The sequence below is a fragment of the Thamnophis sirtalis genome, unplaced genomic scaffold (genome assembly GCF_051295495.1).
Source record: "Thamnophis sirtalis isolate CommonGarterSnake01/CBP01778 unplaced genomic scaffold, rThaSir2_p1.2 scaffold_3, whole genome shotgun sequence".
NCBI classification, from domain to species: Eukaryota; Metazoa; Chordata; class Lepidosauria; order Squamata; family Natricidae; genus Thamnophis; species Thamnophis sirtalis.
The window spans coordinates 162,235,622-162,256,669 of NW_028261383.1; the positions used below are offsets into that span (position 1 = coordinate 162,235,622).

Consider the following 21,048-nt stretch of genomic DNA (forward strand, 5'->3'; position numbering starts at 1 on the left):
AAAGCTGGTCCTTTTCATAATGCAAACACTTTTCACCCATTCCCAAATAGCTTCAAAAAAAAAGTACCCCATCAGTGCACCCCCTCTTTTGCAACTTCTCTGGGTTTTTTTGGGGGGGGGGACTAATTATTTCACAGGAATTTAATTTTCACAAACTCTTGTTAATTTTTAACATTATTTAACTAATTATTTTTTTTTTACCAAAAGTATTTTTGTGGGAGGGGGTGGGGTGTTTGAGTGGATGTCTAGCTGCCTTCCAAAACTTATTCTGATAGGGATGAGCAAACATGTAGTTCCAATGCTTTTCTAGGAGATGGTCACAATAGTCGCTGTATGAGGACAGATGTCACTTCTCTTTTTACTCTCTCCCACCATTCCCCTAACCTGAAATGATTCGTCTTCCAAGCTCCAGCGCTTGGGATGTTTGAAACTCCGACTGCTTTGTGGACCCAGAAACTAATGAAAACGCCGAAGTTTTTTTTTAAAAAAATCTCTTACGCTGGGGCGTGTCGTTCCGGCTGGGTCTTCTTCCTTCTGTCCCCAAAGGGGAGGAGCTCTCGAGCCGACTCAGCCAAGCAGAAACCGCCAACACTAAAAAAGCTTTCAAAAGTGCCAGGATCCCAAGGAGGAGTTCGCCAGAAACAGGAAGGATCTGCTCCGAGGACTTGTGGTTCTGAAAAGTCATTAGAAAGGGAATGCGGGTGTCTAACTCCAAGGCAGGGCTGAACTGAAGGATCGAAGCTATTGTTTTTTTCCCCCCAGTCCAGTGAAAGGAACAACAGGAGAAATCGAAAAGGGACGAAAGAAAAAGTAGAGTTTGTGAGGAACAGCTACCGGGAAGGAAAGGAGCTGGCCACGGCCTCTGGTGCTGAAAGGTCTGGTGCTGCGGAGAAAGAATGTTTGAAGACAACTGAAACTGTCAAAGGTCCTTAGCTGGCTTCTGCTCCAAGAAAGGAGTGAGTGGGACGCGATCAAGATTTCCCTACGGTAAGTTGGTGGAAAGATGAAACTGTCCCCCATCAGAGATCAGCTAGAAGGCATTGCCAAAAAGCCTCTTCTACCCCTGACTGGAACCGGGCTGTAGGTTAAACTAAGTTTTAAACTGCTGCCTGCAGAAATTCCTTTTAATAGCGTCCCTTTTACCCTTTGAAATAGTGTGTAATTAAAAGCTCTAATGCATTCCCATAAGCAATCTTGACTGTGAATACAAAAGCAAGCTAAATGTTAATTATCTTTTAATTAATCCACATTATTCAATGAGTTAGAGAATAGATTCTGTTTGAACTTTATCCCAGAGAGCAATGGTTATAATTAAAATCAATTAGTGCACATTGTTTACATGCACACAAACACACTGTTCTTAAACCTATATAATGCTGTTGTCTAAAGAATAGTGGATGCTAAAAATAATTTCATGATTTGAATGAGTATGTATGGATGCATAAGAGAGATTCTTGTTGCTACTTTTTATATGTTAACTTTAAAGTGCTTAATTTATCTGGGCAAAGAGGATAACATTAGGTTTCTCTGTTATGCATCCATACATGCTATTCTATTTTTGTCTTTTCCAATTAAAAAATATTTAGATTTGTTGGAACTACAACTTCCAGATTGAGGAAGGCTTTTTAAATTCAACTCAGCTCCATTGGGCAATTCTTGATTTTAATCTGTGGCTGGATTACTCAAATCATGGCATTTTTTGTTTGTTTGTTTAACTGAGGGGGGGTAGTGAATAGTCTATAAAGTTGAAAGTGTTGGTTAATGGTGGCTTAGCTAAAAAAAGAGCTCCCACAAAAATTGTCACAACATTTGTGTGTGAGACAGAAATCCAGCATCTTAAGGCACATGCCCATGAACTATAGGAGCATTCAGGAGAGAAACAGCATAGAGGAGTAAGTATGTCCCAGAAGTAATTTCATCCATTCCCTTATTCAGATTTGGAGAAAGTTTCTTTGGTGTTCCACTGAGTTTTCTGTGTCTTTTGAACCTTACTGGTTTTGATAGATGATCAGCACTGGGAAGAAGCCATAATGAAGTGCATGCTTGTGTTTCACTAAGATTGTCAGATTAAAAGGTTCTTGGCTAACTGAAGGAAAGCACTACTCTAGACCTTGGAGAGCTACATTCACCATAAATTGGATGGATGGATCTATGGTTGAACCAGGCATAAGAATTTCATAGAGTGATGCAATTAAACTTAGGAGTGAGTGTTCTTGCTGAATTTAATATTCTTGGAAGTCATGAAAGGGAGTGGCTTAGATTGATTTTTGTCAAGAACAACTCTTGACAACTTCATGGACAGACGGACACACACACACACACACACACACACACACACACACACACATAGTGTCATAACCCCTGGTGTGCCCCAATTATTTATCAGCACAAATACCACACATACATACATACATACATACATACATACATACATACATACATACATATATCCTGATAATCTCCTATATTATTATTCTTCCTTCTCCTCTTCCTCCTCCTCCTCCTTTTCCAATGTCATTACTTTCTGTTTTTATTGGAGGGGAAGTGTCCTATTCATCATAGTGCAAATGGCCTGGACCATTGCAAAAACACTTGCCTAGCCAGCAAGAATAATTTCATAGTTTCAAGATGCGTTGGCCTTTTGACAATCTGCAAAGTTGCCACATAATGTCTTTGCCATTTGTTCTCTCATTAAAAATGTACCCCACTTATTCAGAAACTAGTAGGATTGAGAGACAGATTGGTGGTAATAAAAACATGAAAAGAAGGGAAGAATGATGGTTCTCACTCAGCTTCAGTGAAAAGAAAACACAAGAGATCTGGGCAAAACTCAAATTATAGATGCCCACAGCTATTTCAAATGAGGAAACATGATGCCTTTCTCCATGCCCTTTGGCCAAGCCCCATCTGGCTCTGCTTTCCCCAGACTTCCCCAATTGAACTGACAGACAGCTTGCAATTCTCTAGGAATATTAATCAGATATTCCCCAACCCTTCAACCTCATGGCACTAGGAAGAGAGTGGAATTAGAAGCTGGGAGAATGGATTGCTTTGACAATAAAGATCACTGTCCTTCAAACAGCTGAATTAACAAGACTGGCATAAAAGTGTAAAAAAGAGGGGAAACAATCCTAGTTCAGATGCAGATATACCTAAATAACGTTCATATATTCTGGGGAAACTAAGGTGGGATAGAGGTATTTGGATATGGTTTGGTAATATATCTTTTGAAAGTAGGACTGGGGTGGATGTGAGTAAAAAAGAGAGAGGGAGAGAAAGCAGCACCATAGTTTGTACTTCTATTTTTATGGAATGAAAGTGGCACAAAGTTAAAACCTAGCACGATTTGAATTTGTTTTTGTTTTTCGAACTGTGTGTAAACAAGATTTGGATTTTAAAATTCAACCATAAACAGAATTTGTTTATGTGAGGTAATAGCAATAGCCCTTGGACTTACTGTATATACCGCTTCACAGTGCTAATGATATCCCAAACCACATCAAAACCCAACAAATGTTTAATTTGGAATGGGGAAAGAAGAGTTGGTGGGGAATGAGAAAGGCTTACTGTTTAATTGCAAATATAATTAAGCTAGCAAGTGTTGAGCAAAACATTCAAATTGGTGGTTTTCCATAACAATGAATTAAAAGTCAATGTACACTTATAGTAAAGGGATAGGACCCAGATTAGTGGAAAAGGCCATATGCTTTCCATTCAAAAGTTCTTAATTTCATTCTCTAGTTTTTGCAAACAGAGTTGGGCATGACTCTTGGAGAAAACATTGACAAGCTATAATCAATCACGAAGTGTGAGGATTCAGTGCAGCTGTATTTGATATGGTAGCTTTCTGTTTGGAGTTTAAATTCTTTCTATTGAATTAGAAAAGAATTTGTGTTCTTAAAACATGCTCTTAATAAGCAGCAACCAACACTAGAGATAAACAGTATGTCAACATTGTTCAGCTACCTCCCAAGACTATTAAAAGAGGGCAAAATATCTTTAAATCTGAAAGGTAGAAGGAAAAAGAGCTTAGCTTTGGTGAATAAAACTTACACACAAAGTTTGCTTTATTTGTCCTGTTGAAAGACATATATATATGGAAGCTTCTTGTCTGCCATAAAGATTCCAATCTATTTATATTGTGCCTAAAAATCTTCTGCCAAATTAAGATTGCTGAAAAGGGAGTTAAGTACCTGCAGGGCTGGTATTTATTCACTCACATGTCAAGTAACCCAGGAAACAGGGATTTTTTGGAAAATCAGGTTGTATGACATAGTCTAAGGATAGGGCTACTTTTCCGAGTAACAGACGAAATATTCTAAAATAACTCTTTTTTGTTGTTGTTGTTAGTTGTGAAGTCATGTCTGACCCATCACGACCCCATGGACAACATTCCTCCAGGCCTTCCTATCCTCTACCATCCCCCAAAGTCCATTTAAGCTCACACCTACTGTTTCAGTGACTCCATCCAGCCACCTCATTCTTTGTCATCCCCTTCCTCTTTTGCCTTCAATGGTTCCCAACATTAGGCTTTTATCCAGTGAGTCCTTCTCATTAGGTGGCCAAAGTATTTGAGTTTCATTTTCAGGATCTGGCCTTCTAAAGAGCAGTCAGGGTTGATCTCCTCTAGGACTGACCGGTTTGATTGCCTTGCAGTCCAAGGGACTCACAGGAGTCTTCTCCAGCACCATAGTTCAAAGGCCTCAATTCTTTGGCACTCAGCCTTCCTTATGGTCCAACTTTCACAGCCATACATTGCAACAGGGAAAACCATAGCCTTTACTCTTAACTTACACTGTAAAAATTAACACTGGGGTAAAACAATAGTTACTTCTATAAATAACATGTAATGAGCTACTGTTCCAAATAATGTCTGCATTGTCTAGAAAGAGCATAAAAAATATTTGCTCTTTATATCTGCTAAGAGTCCATTGCTACCTATTCAGTTGATAGAAGCGGAGATTGTAGGTACTGTACCAGTCCCCCTGCTGCACAACAACCCCCTGCGAGTTCCTGGAATCCATGCCATGGGTTGACAGTGATGTTCCCAAAGTTAATGGATCTAAGAACTTCAACCTACCTCCACCAGGTCAAGAATCGAAGCAGTTCAGGGCTTCCTGTGCCTAACCCTGGCCACACATTGACTGATGTGATTTTCTGCTCAGAGCAGTGGCAACATGATCTGGAGATGGAAGAGGCTTCCATCACCTCTTGTCTGGGTCGGTTAATTCTCTCTGGCAGTGCTAAAGTTCTCTGGCACTCCCCACCCCCCACCAATGTGGAGAAGGTGACTGTTTGATTAGTCTACTCCAGGTACCTAGTGGACGTTAGAAAGTTCAAGAGGGAGCTTGGGTTGTTCCTGATGGTCTGCTGCATGGCCCAAATGCCCAGAATTAGGGGGCAGCAGGATCTTGGAGCAGATCACACCATGTGGCCTCTTTCCACCTATGACTTCTGAAATGTCCTTGGTTTACAGAAAAGGAAGATGAAATGAGTGAAGAAATGGCTGCAGTGCTGCTGGAAGCAATGAGGAGTGAACCCAACTAGACATGAGTTAGAACTGCTACTAAGGTTTACCTTGTGGTGGTTAGGACAACAAAATATCAGTATTTATCTGATGTTAATGTGTCCATAGATAGCCATTTAGTTTTTTAAGGTAACCCAGGCCCTCCTAGGAAGAGCTGGCTTGGAAGTTTACTTCCAAGGTCATTGTGAGGAACATGCTAAGCATCCGTCAAATTAAGATGCTCAGATTTGCTTCATGTCAGGCTCTAGCTTTGAAGCAGGTCCTATGGAGTTGGCTGAGATCCTTTCTGGCTTGGTACGCTCAGAGGAATTTGCTGGTCCTGATGAAATGGACATCAGGTTCTTGGGATTACTATTTTGGCCACCTGTATATTAGATTCATATTTCTCTTGGTTAACTAAAGCCTCCCAGGAGGTGACATGTGGTTGATTCTGGTAATGGTGAATTTATCCCTGAGAGAGGGATCCTTGCTGTTCTTGACTTTTCAGTTAGTCATTGATCAGGGTAGCCTATTTAAAGGCTATGAGCAAGCAGCATAGTGTGAACTACTTCCCTCCCCCCTCCTGTCAGTTCTAGTAAATGTTGATCAAAAATAGATCTATATCACAGTACCTGCTTTTCAGAGTACTACAAGGTTCAGCATTCTCTCCACTCCTTCTTAACATCTACACCAGGGATCCCCAACCCCTGGTCCATGGACTGGCACTGGTCCGCAGCATGCCAGTAACCAGGCCATGCAATCAAGCAAAACTCCATCTACCGGATGCAGGCAGCATGCAAAACCACACCCCCTCCGGTCTGTAGTAAAACCTCTCTCCATAGAACTAGTCCCTGGTGCCCAGACATTTGGGGGGGGGGGTGTCACTGGTCTATACCATTCCACTGGAGAATATAATTCAACAGGATGGGATGAAATATCATCAAAACAAATAACAACAACAACAACAGAGTTGGAAGAGACCTTGAAGATCTCCTAGTCCAACCCCCTGCTTAAGCAGGAAACCCTACACCACTACAGACAAATCGCTATCCAACATCTTCTTAATAACTTCCAGTGTTGGAGCATTCACAACTTCTGGAGGCAAGTTGTTCCACTGAATAACTGTCAGGAAATTTCTCCTCAGTTCTAGGTTGCTTCTCTCCTTGATTTGTTTAATCATTACATTAATGATATCTAGCTTTAATCTCCACTCCTAGTTGCCGAAGTGATACTGTAAAGGGTCTATCTCCTTGTCTGAAAGCTGTGATGGGCAGGAGGTTAAGGAGGAGAACAATAGGCTTCAAGCCAGCACAATTAAGTGGTTTAAAGTTTCAGGGCCTCCTGAATGGAATACTGCAGTGTGTTTACAAGGGGCTTGAAGTGCAGCTGGTTTGAAATGCAGCAGTGCAAGTCCTTCCTTGATCAATGTACAATCTCTGCTCTGTGAGCTCCATTGATTGTCAGTCTGTTTCTGGGTTCAAATCACAATGCTGATATTTACGGTATCCAAAAAGCCCTTCACGGTATCAGGCCATGTTATTTGAGCAACCACACTTCGTCCTGACTGTATCTATCAATGCCATCACATCATGCTATAGGTTCTTCCATTAGAGAATGTCATCTGATGGAATCAGGAAGAGAGCCTATTTGATTGCAGTGCCTACTCTTTGACATGATCTTTTTGGAGATCAGACTAATCAGAACTCAGTTGACTTTTTATAAGGTATTGAAGGCTCAAGTCACGGAGGTCAGAATGTATTGCAGGGTCTATGAAATGTTTATGTTGATGCTGAATTTTTCTATTTATTTATAGTCTTATCCCAATTGCAGTTATGTATTTATTGTTATGCTATTCAATTAAATCAATATTCTACTCCATAGCATTCTGTCACTTTTAAAATTCTTCCTCGGGTGATCCCAGTCAAACAGAGATCATATGATTAATTGTGAAAAATATCCCTACGGTATTAGCCAATGATCAAATAAAATAAGGGTAATCTCTTCCACTCAAGAGAAGTTGTAGTTAACCATGGCTCTCTAAGCATGGCACGCAATTAAATCTAATCAATAAGTTATGAGGCCAGGACTAGGGAGATCCAGGTTCACATTCACACAATCATGAGTTAATTGGATTGTTTTGGGCTGACAAATATCAGATAGGACTATTATGGGGACAGAACTGGAGGGAATCATATATATCCTGCCATGAGCTACTTAAGGATAGATTGAAGATAAACCTAATAAAACCTTTAAATACGTCATTGTTTTCATGTTGAATTTTGAAAAAAACCCTTTGAAAACCTGAACCAGAATTGCAGGCAGAACCTCCTATTCAGAGAAGCCACCTACTAAAATTTCAAGTAATGTAAAGGAGAGAAACGAAGTTCATAGAAAGGATATACAAAGGGGATTGGGATTGAATTAATCACAAATCTACTGTAATCCCATGGTTCCTACTAGTTGCACAGCATTATCAATGTATTCCCCTTAAAAACTCCTCAAGATGCTAAAGTTAGCAAGCCAGCTAATGGGGTTGCATGCTATCATCAGACTTGTTAATTATGATACAAATCAGTAGTGAAATTCAATTTTTTTTACTACTAGTTCTGTGGGTGCGTTCCTTAGTGAGCATGGCAGAGGAAGGATACTGCAAAATCCCCATTCCCTCCCCACTCTGGGGCCAGCCAGAGGTGGTATTTGCTGATTCTCCAAACTACTCAAAATTTTCACTACCAGTTCTCCAGAACCTGTCAGAACCTGCTGAATTTCACCCCTATACAAATTTGTCAAACAGAAGTTGTGTGTTAAAGGTTATTCATTCACACATGCAGAAAACAGATCAGGGATTTGTGGCCAATATGCATCCTGGATCCCATATCTTCACTACCAACACCACAATGCTGACAGAGGAGGGAATGTATTGAGATGGAAAAGGGAAATCTATCTTAGAGCTGCTTATTTTGCATTTCAGCTGTTGCTTTTTCCAGCAAAACGTCAATCTGGGGATGTTCCTTAGCTTGTAGTGATGGAAGGGAGCAATGGTTTTTTTTCCCTTCAGCCTTCTCTATATGGCCTTCTCCAGATGTGATGAATAAGATCTGAGAATTTGGGAGCTCTAATTGGCACATATATATGGGACATCGGGTTCCAACCTGATGTTTTTCTTGCTTGATAATGTCATTTTTGGTAGTACATCACCAAGAAAATCATGTTAGTACAGATGCAGCAGTCACTGCTGCAGCAATAGTCAAATCTGTCGGCTATGACCAGGGGGGCCTTTGCCCAGGTTCACCTGGTACACCAGTTGCAGCCCTATTTGGATCGGGAGGCACTTCACACGGTCACTCACGCCCTCGTCACCTCAAGACTTGACTACTGTAATGCGCTCTACATGGGGCTGCCCCTGAAAAGTGTTCGGAGACTACAACTAGTCCAGAATGCAGCCGCGCGAGCGATATTGGGTGTACCAAGGTACACCCACATTACACCTATCCTCCGCGAGCTGCACTGGCTCCCTATTGGTCTCCGAGTGCGATTCAAGGTGCTGGTCATTACCTTTAAAGCCCTACATGGCCTAGGACCCAGATATCTGCTAGACCATCTTCTGCCACATACCTCCCAATGACCGATAAGATCGCACAGGGTGGGCCTTCTCCGGGTGCTGTCAGCCAGACAATGTCGGCTGGCAACTACCCGGGGGAGGGCCTTCTCTGTAGCCGCTCCGACCCTATGGAACGAACTACCCCCAGAGATCCGGACCCTACCCACTCTCATGGCCTTCCAAAAGGCTATTAAAACCTGGCTATTCCCGCAGGCCTCCGGCTGTTGACCTCATGACTGAGGTCCAGCCCCTATTAGACTGGGTGTATGATGTGGTTTTTTAATCTGTGTTCCTTTTTTAAAAACTTTTTTACTTTTTAAAATTGTATTGTTGTAAGCCGCCCGGAGTCCTTCGGGATTGGGCGGCCTATAAATTCATTCAATTCAATTCAATTCAAATCCAGGAAAGCTAAAATTTTGCTCAATCATAATCCCCATAATAAATTTGAATTATATCTTATATCTCAGATTTATTGAAAACCTTTAGTCAAAACGGAATTCATTCATTAGGTGGAAATGATAGGATTGCACCCAATTAAAGTGAGCATGCAAAACTATCCAGTTAATTCAGCTTGCCATCCCATTAAGCACAAGGCAATGAACAGAGATTAAATAAATGCCTTCAAAAAGCAAGATGGGAAAGAGCTAAATAAAGCCCTATCATAAAATATAGATGCTTAAAAAAAAAAGAAGACTGGAAAAAAGTTTCAGAGAAGTGCTTCCTTTTTCCAACTTCAAATCCAGATAGTCCGTGAGTTACAACCACAATTGAGCCCAAAATTTATGTTCCTAAGTGAAACTTTTGTTAAGTAAGTTTGCCCCATTTTATGACTTTTCTTGCCACAATTGTTCAGTGAATCATTGTATTAAGTTAGTTAACATGGTTGTTAAATGAATCTGGCTTCCCCATTGACTTTGCTTGTCAGACGGTTACAATAGCTGATGTCATGATCCCAGGACACTACAACCATCGTAAATATGAACCAGTGGCCAAGCATCTGAATTTTGATCATGTGACCATGCGGATGCTGCAGTGGTTGTAAGTGTGAGAAACGGTCGTAAGTCACTTTTTTCAATGCTGTTGTAACTTTGAACAGTCCGTAAGTGACCTATTGTAAGTTGAGGACTACCTGTAAAGCATCCTTTTGAATTGTTTTGCATGGCAACATCCCACAACAGACCTCAAAGGAGTTGCATTGCAAACTGCATCATCACGTACTTCTTCTGGCCTTTCCATTGGATGTCCCTGCGTAGAAATCTTCTCTTTTAGAGCTTCCAAGAGCTGTTGTAAGTACTGGAGAAAATTCCCAAAATGATATTAACTCACCTCAGTGTGCTCGATTGCATCATCCAAACCTTTTTAATGAGGCGGGATATGATCTTGCTTCATTTCAGGCCTAGTACAAGATAAATATGGCAGTTATGGTAGGATAATCTTTCCAGGACTCTTTTTTTCCCCATGGTCTTTCAAATACCAGATGTTACAAGTTTGGCAATTAGTTAGCTAGTATGTTCACCGATCTTTCCTCCAGGAGTTTAAGACACTTCACAGGAGGCTCTCTCTTCTTCTGATTTCAACAAATGTATGGAATCCTTTGGGCTGAGAGAGAATAACTTGGCCAAAGTCTCTATTTCAGCTTCAACCACAATAATACATTGTACCATTGTATTGCTAACTAGGACATACAAAACCTTTGCCAGACCAATTCTCAAATACAGTTCATCTGCCTGGAATCCAAACTGTATATCGGACATTAATACGATTGAGTGGGTCCAGAGGTACTTCACTAGAAGAATACTCCACTCCTCTACTCATAATAAAATTCCCTATGCCACCAGACTTGAAATTTTGGGCTTGGACAATCTGAAACTGTCCCGCCTGCAGTATGATCTAAGCATAGTACACAAAATTATCTGCTACAACATCTTACCTGTCAATGACTTCTTCAGCTTCAACCTCAATAATACATGGGCAAACAATCAATATAAACTCAAGGTAAACTGTTCCAAATGTAGATTGCACAAAATACTTCAGCAACAGAATGGTCAATGCCTGGAATGCTCTACCTGATTCCGTTGTTACATCCCCAAACCCTCGCAGCTTCAACCTTAAACTGTCTACCGTGGACCTCACCCCATTCCTAAGAGGTCCATAAAGGGGGCATGCATAAGCGCGCCAGCGTGTCTAACGTCCCTGTCCTACTGTCCCCATTTATTTGTATTCATTTCTTCCGTTCATATCCATGTTCATATTTATACCGACTATCTTGTACATGTTTGAAAAACTCAATTAATCTAAATAAATTAGATTTATTAGTTTTAGATCAATATCACCATTGTACCACATTACCCATCTTGTTTTGATATGTTTGGGTTGGTGCTTTATAGCCCTGGTGCAAATTTCTGGAGGTGAATCTAAACTTTGGTTAAACATGATCTTTGGTCAGGTTGCCTCTGCTGAGTTGTATGACTGGTATGCTGAGGACACCCCAAGCATAAGAGCAGACATCCCAAACGTATCAATTATGTCCAGTCATCCTGGTAGACGCAGAAAGACAGCAAAGCACAAGAGGTTTATTGGGTAATTGGATTGCTAGATCTGACAGTCTTCAGACTTATTACAGAAAGGCATGTTTATCCCATACCTTTGTAAAACCAGTCTAATCTAAAGAAACAGCCCCTTAGCCTGATCCGAGGACACTGCTTTAATTAAAGCAGGCAAGACAGTAGTCAAAGTTAGTACTTTTATCCATTATTTCTTCTAGGAAACCTAGATGAATGAAACTTTTATTCTATTTGATCCTGTGAAAACCAAGTGAGGTGGCTTAAATATTCCATGATTGTCCAGTGATCTGAATCTGTATTTTTTCCACCCCTTCTTTCCAATAATCCTCCCACTCACTCTGAGGGAATAGACAATCCTGCCACAGATTGCATAGAGTCAGGGTATCTGGTAGCCCATGCACTTTAAGGTAGATCTAAATTATTATATTCGGATTGCTTCATAAGGTAACGATGCCGTTGAGGTTAATTGCATCCATGGAGTTTTCTTGGCAACAGTACAGAAGTGGTTTACCATTGCCTTCTTTCAGGATGTTTAACTAATACATAATTAGTGCCCGCTTGGTGCCAGTTGCATATTAATTCTCTCTCTAATCTACATCGCAAGTCCCATCAGGCATATTAAAAGTGGGATTTGCTGCATTGGATGTGGCGATGACCAACCGGCCGATTAGTTGGGTGGCACATTTCAAACAAAGCTGCTTAGACCTTAAGCTTTATTAAATGAGTACATCAAGCTGACAAGACGTTGATTATCATGAAACCTGTGCTGTTGCTTCCTCCCTTCCACCCCCACATAGTTACTGTGGCAATCATTATTCATCAAAGGTAAATGAGGTTACCAGGAAAAACGCTCAGGTTTTCAAGGAACTTGCATCAAATCATGGGCCACATCAGCCTTTCTGGCCATTTCTTTCATCTCCATAGAGACTGAAATGTGATTCTAGTTTGAAAATTAGAAGCTGCCCCATTTATAGGTTTTTAAAAGCATACCTGCAAACAGAAAAACAGAAGTGAAGTGTTCTCTAAAATGTAACATATTGTCCAGTTCCAAATCCTTCCTATACTAAATAGCTGCAACTCCTTTTTCCAGATATAAATGTTTTGGTAGCTAAGAGGTGCTATTCATACACAAGAGGAAGGCATCAGTAAGCTTAAGAGAACCCCAAGATCAGGGGTGAAATTCAGCAGGTTCTGACAGGTCCTGGAGAACTGGTAGCGGGCATTTTGAGTAGTTCGCCATTGTACGCCACCTTACTATCCCATTTCTTGAAGTTAAGTGAAACCCCTAGAAATCCTACATAGGATTTGCCAGCTTCCCTGTTCAATGATTTCTGATTTTATTTTAAGCATAATTGAATAGATGTTAGCTTGGCTGTGGATTTTTCCCTTTGTAAGGCTGAAGACCAGATTATAGGCAAGTAAGGAGAGTTTCAACTTCAGGGTTTCTCATGAAAGAAAATAGGTCCCACATGCATAAAGTTGCAGATTCAATCACTCAACCAAAAGTTGGGAAGGCTGAGTTGCCTCAAATCCAGGGAAATCATTGTCAGACATTGCTAAAAAAAATAAAAATATAGTGATAAATAGACCAGCAATTTGGCTTAATAAAAGGCAGTTCTCTAAGTACTGATGGCTAAAGAAAAGATTTCATCACAGAACCATTAGTGCTTCCCAAGGCAAACATGGGCATAATGCCTGTCAGCCCTACTAGGAAGACCAGGCCAGAAAAATGACTCCACAGGAAGAACAGAACTACACTTTATGGAGATTGGATATAATAACAAGATCTTACAATTCCGATTGTAATATACTTCCTCTCCTTCTCCTGCTCTCCCATGAATGAGGGAGGCATTTGCCTGAATCACTTCTGAATGTTATCTTGTTCCCCAGAATCTCAAAAAATGTTTCACCCACCCACACTTTTGCCTAGGTCAGTGATGGCAAACCTTTCCAGCACCGAAAAGGTCATGCGGAAACGTCACACATGCATGTGCTCATCAGGGCCACACTCCAGAGAAGCCAAACTTCCAGGTTCTAGCACAAATGCATGCCCAATGAGCAGATGCCTGGTGTGCATGCACAGGCCGGTTTTCGGCACTTCCGCGTGCATGAAGGGATCACATTCCTGAAAAGCCGAATTTCCGGGTTCTGTTGTGCATGTGCACCCAACAATCAACTGGCCAGTGCACACACACCAGTTTTTGGCACTGCCATGCACACAAAGGACAGCTGATTATCACACATGCACATACGTGCCAGAAACCTGGAAGACAAACGGGCAAGGCTGCGCAAGCCAGGCAAAATGGCTTCACATGCCACTTTGGGCACACATGCCATAGGTTTGCCATCGCAGGCCTAGGCAAAGTCCTGGCATATTTTTGTCAAAAATCACCACCCATATTGTCTGTAGTAGCACACCAGACTATAGTCATCATTGTGCAACTATTGCTCCTAGAAAATGCCAAAGCAAGAGCAAAGAGGCATTGCATTTTAAGCAACATCATGTAGCTCTGGGCTACATTAGAATTGTGTTTTGCTAAGTTATGAAAGCTTCGGGTTATGGCTGGACCTATTATTCTATGGGTTATAATTTTGAAGAAAGGGCTTGTCTTCAAAATAAAACCCTGCTTAGGTCAAAGGTGAATTATATAATGCACTAAATGTGTTATAATACAGAATACTATTCATACTTCCTATTTTATGTCTTTTAAGATTTTAGAACTGAGTCTCACTGAGTTGATATGGCTTGTATGGTTATTTTTTCAGGGTAAAGAGATGGCCAAACTCTACCCCAAGCCCAAGGACATGGCTGAACTCATATCTTCTCAATCCTGGATCAATGAAGCGCTGAGTACCCAAATTGAAACAAAGGACAAAGACAGCCGGCAAGCCGCCTATGAGATGCTTTCTGGCATTAATGACGAGAATGACAGTGTTGAGGAAGAAGAGGAAGAAGATAATGGGAAGCCCAAAAGAAGGGGGCCAAAGAAGAAGAAAATGACCAAAGCGAGGCTGGAGCGCTTCAGGGCCCGCCGAGTGAAAGCTAATGCTCGGGAACGAACACGGATGCATGGACTTAATGATGCTCTTGATAATTTGAGGCGGGTGATGCCCTGCTATTCTAAAACACAGAAACTGTCCAAAATTGAGACACTGAGGCTAGCCAGAAACTATATTTGGGCTTTGTCGGAGGTTCTGGAAAGTGGGCAGACTCCAGAAAGCAAAGGTTTTGTGGATATGCTATGCAAAGGTTTGTCCCAACCAACCAGCAATCTGGTTGCCGGATGTCTCCAGCTAGGACCACAATCTCTGTTCCTGGAGAAACACGAGGAGAAAGTCCCTGTTTCTGATTCAACTGTCTCCAGTCATGGTTTTTCTTACCAGTCTCCAGGATTGCCCAGTCCGCCCTATGGAAGCATGGAGACACACCTTGTACATTTAAAGCCTCCCTCTTTCAAAACTCTGGTGGATACTTCCTTTGGCAATCATCACCAAGACTGTGCATCTCCAGCATATGAAGGTCCCTTGACACCTCCTCTGAGCATCAGTGGAAATTTTTCCTTAAAACAAGATGGGTCTCCAGACCTAGAAAAACCATACAGTTTTATGGCTCACTATCCGTCTGTTAGCCTGAGCAGTGCTCATGGGCACACCTCCCATTTTTCAACCACGGTGCCCAAGTATGACCTCCCATTAGATGTGAACTATGATTCTTATTCTCACCATGTAGTTGGAGCACAGCTCAGTGCGATATTTGGTGAATAAGACAAGGAGATAACAGGCAAGTAGTTTTTAAAGGGACTTTTAAACATTTTTTTTAAAAAAAAATATTGGTAGCATCAAAAATATTGTACCAAATATTGGTACCTAAAAAAAAAGGAATTTTACTTATTTAGACTATGATGGATTTTGCTCCCATCAGATTTCATGAGAAGCCCTTTGGGGGAAAAGAAGGAAAGCACATCCACACTTCTGTAAACTTAGATTTATTTTAGTTCTAATTTTATGGGCTTTTAAGTCTATCGTCTCAACGATTCCTTCTTGCTTGACTATTTCATTTGAAAGCAGGTGTAGCATTCTTATAACTGGAGAGTTCAGAATCAAATTGAACTCACAAACAAATCTTGCAGTTCTACAGTAATCAGGGCAGTCAACCATATTATTGGCAGTGATGTCCTCAAACCTTCTATTCTATTTGCTAGCAGCACTTCTCCCTTTGATCGGGATTTAATTCCAGCTCCAGTCCATTTTAGCATTAAAGCAATGTTCTAGATGACCAGTTACTTCCTTAGAGTTGAGTGGTAAAGGGCAAGAGAGGTGCCTGAGCTGAGGGTCACCAGATAACATAGGTTTCTCCCTTCAGAATTCTGAATGACCTTCCTCAATGGTTCTATGTAAATACTGAACAGCAAAGGGACAAGATGGTACCTACGAGACACTATCAATTTTTGTCCCATTCCACCTGTTAGGAATGTTATCCTATGTTGTTATTCAAAGATCAGATACAGCCCTCGGTTTCCTCATCCCTAAATGCACTCTAGGTTTAGATCCATCAGCTACACAGTTCTACATTTGGGGAGACATCATCACCCTGTTGAACCACAATACCATGAGCCTCTACATTCAATCTCCTGATCCTGAAGAATAAAGCCATGATGAAGTTGTGGGGGAGGCTTTGTGATTTCTTCCCAAAGGGCTTTGGTGAAAGCTGGGAGCGTGTGAAGCATCCCAATCTGAGCACACCAAAAGAATTGATGGCACGTTTACTGTTTATGACAGTACATTAATTACCGTCTCTTATACAGGAACAATTTTAGATGTAACAGACTGGCAACTAGGACTCTCATTAAGAGGATGGTTCTTCTCAGTTGTGCGGTAAAGAAGCATCCTCTCACATATTGAAAGCAAGAAATAACTGAGACGTGTCCAGAAGAAATGCTGAGCCAATTGCGCCCCTGTTCCACTAATGGAATGGGTCTATGTATGGTATGATGACTGTGTATGTAACAATGTGTCCTTGTTAGCACTCAGGATTTCAGAATAATAGCAATAATGGAACTGCTGATGTTCTCCAAACCAACTTTAGCACTCTATGATCTATGTAGGTTCCCCCAAACAGAACTAAACTACTACAGTCTTAAATCCCCCAAACAGAACTAAACTACTACAGTCTTAAATCAAGGTCAGTCATGACTAAACGTTTTGTCATTGTGTCCCAAAAGCATTTGCACACCCATAATGCAATGTATGCGCCAAGCCCCCGCACATGTGTGCACGACCCCCACTGTGTGGTCCCCGCCCCCACATGTGTGCATGCAATTCTCTGCTCCCCCACATATGTGCAAGCAAACCCCACGCTCCCACGCACGTGTGTGCAGCTCCCTGAACATGCATGTGCTTCTCCCACATGTACCCTGCCTCCATGCATGCGGGTCAGAGACCCGAAAACCAGCTGGCTGGTGGGAGGCATGTGCACATGGGCAGTGGAGCTGAGCTGGGGCGACGGCTCGCAGGCCCACAGAGGAGGCTCTGCATGCCACCTCTGCCAAGCGTGCCATAGGTTTGCCATCATGGGTATAGATCCACTTTTTTCTTCTTTTTAATCTTTTCTGGCTATACTCCAGAGAATGGTTGACTTGCAACATTTCTCATCCTGCTCATAATGTGTACATACTTGAAGGGGGAAAAAATAAGGATGCTCATCTTGAACTGGTGGGGTCCATTGTGTAGAAACAAATCTGTCACTAACTGGAGCTATTTATGTACAACAAATCATAATCATCTAAAACCTGGCTCTGGACACTCAATGTATTCTCAGGCATGTCTTTTCTATAGTTATATACAGCACATAATGTACTGTATGCATATGAATACTATATACATACTAGCAACTGCCTGGAATGTGAGAGATCCCATTTCCAGAACGTCATATGGTTGATAGAGTTAGTTATCTGAAGGACCTCCTGTTTTACTATTATACTAGGGGTCCCCAAACTTGGCAACTTTAAGACTTGTGGACTTCAACTCTCAGAATTCTCCAGCCAGCATAGTCTTAAAGTTGCCAAGTTTGAAGACCTCTGGATTATACTGTTGTTAGCTTTTCCATACCCATGTCCCAATTAAAATTGCCATTACCTTCAGTCCAGAAGTTTAAAAATATAATGTGATTCTATTTATCCCTTGAATTCCATGTGTTATCCATAACAATAGATTCCATCTTAGTTTTAATTTAAAATGAGTGGAAACCTCATGAGAGTTTCCAGGAAGCTAATAGTGGGTGGATTTCCCCCTCTGCCTTTTTTTAAAAAAAAATAGAACTTGCAGCAATACTTCTTGCCATGGGAACTAAAACTGAAATAGAGCTGAACCAAAAGTTCTCAGAAGACTTTATTTTAATATATTCTGGAAAATTTCTTAAAAAATTCTTAAGAATTCCACCAAGAAAATATCTTTAACGAGGGTGTGTTTTTTTCAAATATCCCTCATGTTTCACCCATATCTTGTTGGCTAAGGAAGATCTTAGCCAAGACAATGAGGAAGAGCCAAAATGAGGCCAGATGGCTAACTCAGCCTCCACGGTTCTTGAGAAATTGCCATTACACCTGGAGCAATTCAGTAAAATTCTGCCCCCATTTCGGTTGACAAATTCATTTGTGTACAGCTGTCCCATAAAGGATTGTGCCAGAAGAATAAATAGGGTAGGGAATTGTACAATCAAAGCAATCTATCTTGATCCATATTGTTCCCCAGTGTTAATAACATTACCCATGTCTTCCCCCAATCCTGTTACTGGCTCATTCATTAAATTATAACAATACTGGTGATGTTTCCTTGCTCCCCCCCCTATTTATATGTTACCAAAGTTATCTATGTAGCACAATGTCTTGTGCTAACTACTTTAGAATGCCAGATGGCTCCTAGATCTAAGATACAATTGGAGTTCATTTCCAACATGAGATGGAAATATCATTCTGCTTTCCTTTTCTATGAAAACACTCAAGAAATTATCTTCTAGCATGAAGTGGTGCTTCATATAACACTGAAGTACAATTCTCCATCAGTGTCCATACTGACTACAGCTGCTGGACATTGAATAATGTCTAATGGATCACAGGTTCCTCACCCATGCAAATATATCAGAGCAGGTGCCATATAACTTCATATGCTATAGCAGTTCCTCATCAGGAAAATTGTCAAAGATTGTGGAAAGGTTAAAATATTGATATTCTTTCAGTTCAGATATTGATTTCATGCATCCTAACTTGGAGAACTTTCAAGCTGGGATTGATAAAGGCAGCACCAAATAGGCTGGAAACTGGAGGAATTATTTTCATAATTGTATTTTAGAGTGGTGCCAGCCAAGATAAGCCATGGCTTCTCCCCACCCCTGTCCTCGATTATTTATTATTTATCCAGATTTTAAGTTATTCTTTTTCATTTCACATAAAATGTGAATGGGGATTTTCACTCATGGGAATTTAAAGTCTTTAGTTGGAAGTTTTAGCATCGTGGGGTTAAAATGTATGCGTAAAGGTGGATTTCTCTTGTGTGTTTTTTGTTTTGTGTGCCTTTGCTCCATAATTATTTATTAGCACATATTTATTTAAATTATTCCTTGCCTGTCCTCTTTTGGGGAGGAGCAACTCCAGCCCATAGTTCCATAAAAAAAAAAAAAAACCTAAGTGTATCCCTGTGTAGAAGGTAGCTCTTTTTGTGACTATTTAGGAAATGTTCCTACTGGTTACTGCAATGGCAGAAGTCAGTACAAGCAAGGAACATTTCTAAGACTATGCAATTATAGCAAGTAATTTTATACTTACTCCTTCATCAGCCTTGAGAGGTGGGGTAAATACCGCACAATAGCAGAAACAGAAATTGGTTGGCTGAACCAATGGTTACATCACAGATCTCTGGTACGCAGGCAGAAAGCTTTTATGTTCTCCTGGAAATGTTACGTTCACAATTTCAGGAAGAAATGAGGAATGGATATGAATAGGTTGCTCCAATGCTATGTGATCTCTTGACATGTTCTCAGAACCAGATGACTCTATACCCAAAGGAAGTGATTTGGAAAGGACTGGTCTCCATTTCCAATCTTGCCTGCAGAGAACTAGCAGGGCCATGGACGGTAGGAGAAGCAGTAGATGGTTCTTTGCTCTCCTACAAGGGACATACATGGTTACTCTGCCTATATTTTTTGTTTCTTAAAAAGAATCCTAAGTGATATTTTCTACTTTGTGATAGCCTGAATTTGTAGGCAACCATTGGTGCAACCCTCCAGCCAGTTATCTGTCCCACACAATGATTGTTTCTTGCCCACTTGTCCATGATCACATGGTCTCAGCCCGTAGTTACGTTAGCTTCTGTCCAATCAGCTAGGATAAAGAAGAGACCAAACATCGTAAAGGGATGATATGAAGAATTTCAAGAATCCACTTATAACAAAAGAAATCTTCCAAAATAAGGAGGATGGTCAGAGATGGTCGGGTGTAATCCATGATATGTTTGTGATTTTTGTACTAAATATATATGCATATATATTTTATCCTTTTATATTCAAAATGGCTCTTTAGCCCAAATAAAATCAGTCAATCTTGTTTGAACTAAAGCCTCCTTGTATTAATGAATGAGTATCAAGATTTAGGAAAGAAGGAAGGAAGGAAGGAGAGGGAGGGAGGGAGGAGAGGGAGGGAGGGAGGGCCTTGTCCCTTAGTATAAGGAACTTTCAGCCCAACAAGTTATACCAGACTATGAAATATGTCTCTCTCGGGGGAGAGCCTTCTCTGTAGCTGCCCCGGCCCTCTGGAATGATCTACCCCCTGAGATCTGGACCCTCCCCACTCTCTCAGCCTTCCATAAGTCTGTTAAGACCTGGCTGTTCCGGCAGGCCTGGGGCTGTTGATCTAGATTGACCTTCAGCCCCATTAAGATCGAGTGCATGTTGTGTCCTTCTTTTAACTCATTTCCATCCTGTATTTTAAACTTTTTAAAATGCTTTTAAACTGTTTTTATGTAAGCCGCCAGGAGTCCTTCGGGATTGGGCGACATACAAATCTATTAAAATTGGAAATTGGAAATTGGAATATTGGTCAGGGCCATTTTTACTGTAACAGCTATAAGAATACAATTTTGCAAGCCTTTTGGTATGGTCTTCCCCCACCCTCCCATTATCTTTATATGAACTAAGCAGGGGCTTGTCTGAGATACTTTCTCAAGTTAGTTTCTTGGCTTGGGCTCAGTGAACGTATCTGTCCATTGACATAGTAGCAATTCTTCCTCCCGTCCTTCAAGGCCATTCCCTATGTCTTCTACAGGAAGCTTACTTAAAACCTAGGATACAAAAGATGACACTAAATTCAACAAGGAATAGCTGCAGG

The 21,048-nt window shown here is 41.0% G+C and overlaps 1 protein-coding gene across 1 annotated transcript; it reads left to right on the forward strand.

Annotated features, from left to right (window-relative positions):
* Nucleotides 1-612: 612 nt before the first annotated feature.
* On the forward strand, nt 613-17,700 carry NEUROD4 (neuronal differentiation 4). Its single transcript, XM_087710642.1, has 2 exons — nt 613-987; nt 14,438-17,700. Exon 2 carries the CDS (start codon nt 14,447-14,449, stop codon nt 15,434-15,436), a length of 990 nt encoding a protein of 329 aa, XP_087566768.1. The 5' UTR covers nt 613-987; nt 14,438-14,446; the 3' UTR covers nt 15,437-17,700.
* Nucleotides 17,701-21,048: the final 3,348 nt, after the last annotated feature.

What these genes read in the sequence shown, in the direction of transcription:
- NEUROD4 (XM_087710642.1), top strand. Translation starts at nt 14,447, where the DNA reads ATGGCCAAACTCTACCCCAAGCCCAAGGACATGGCTGAACTCATATCT.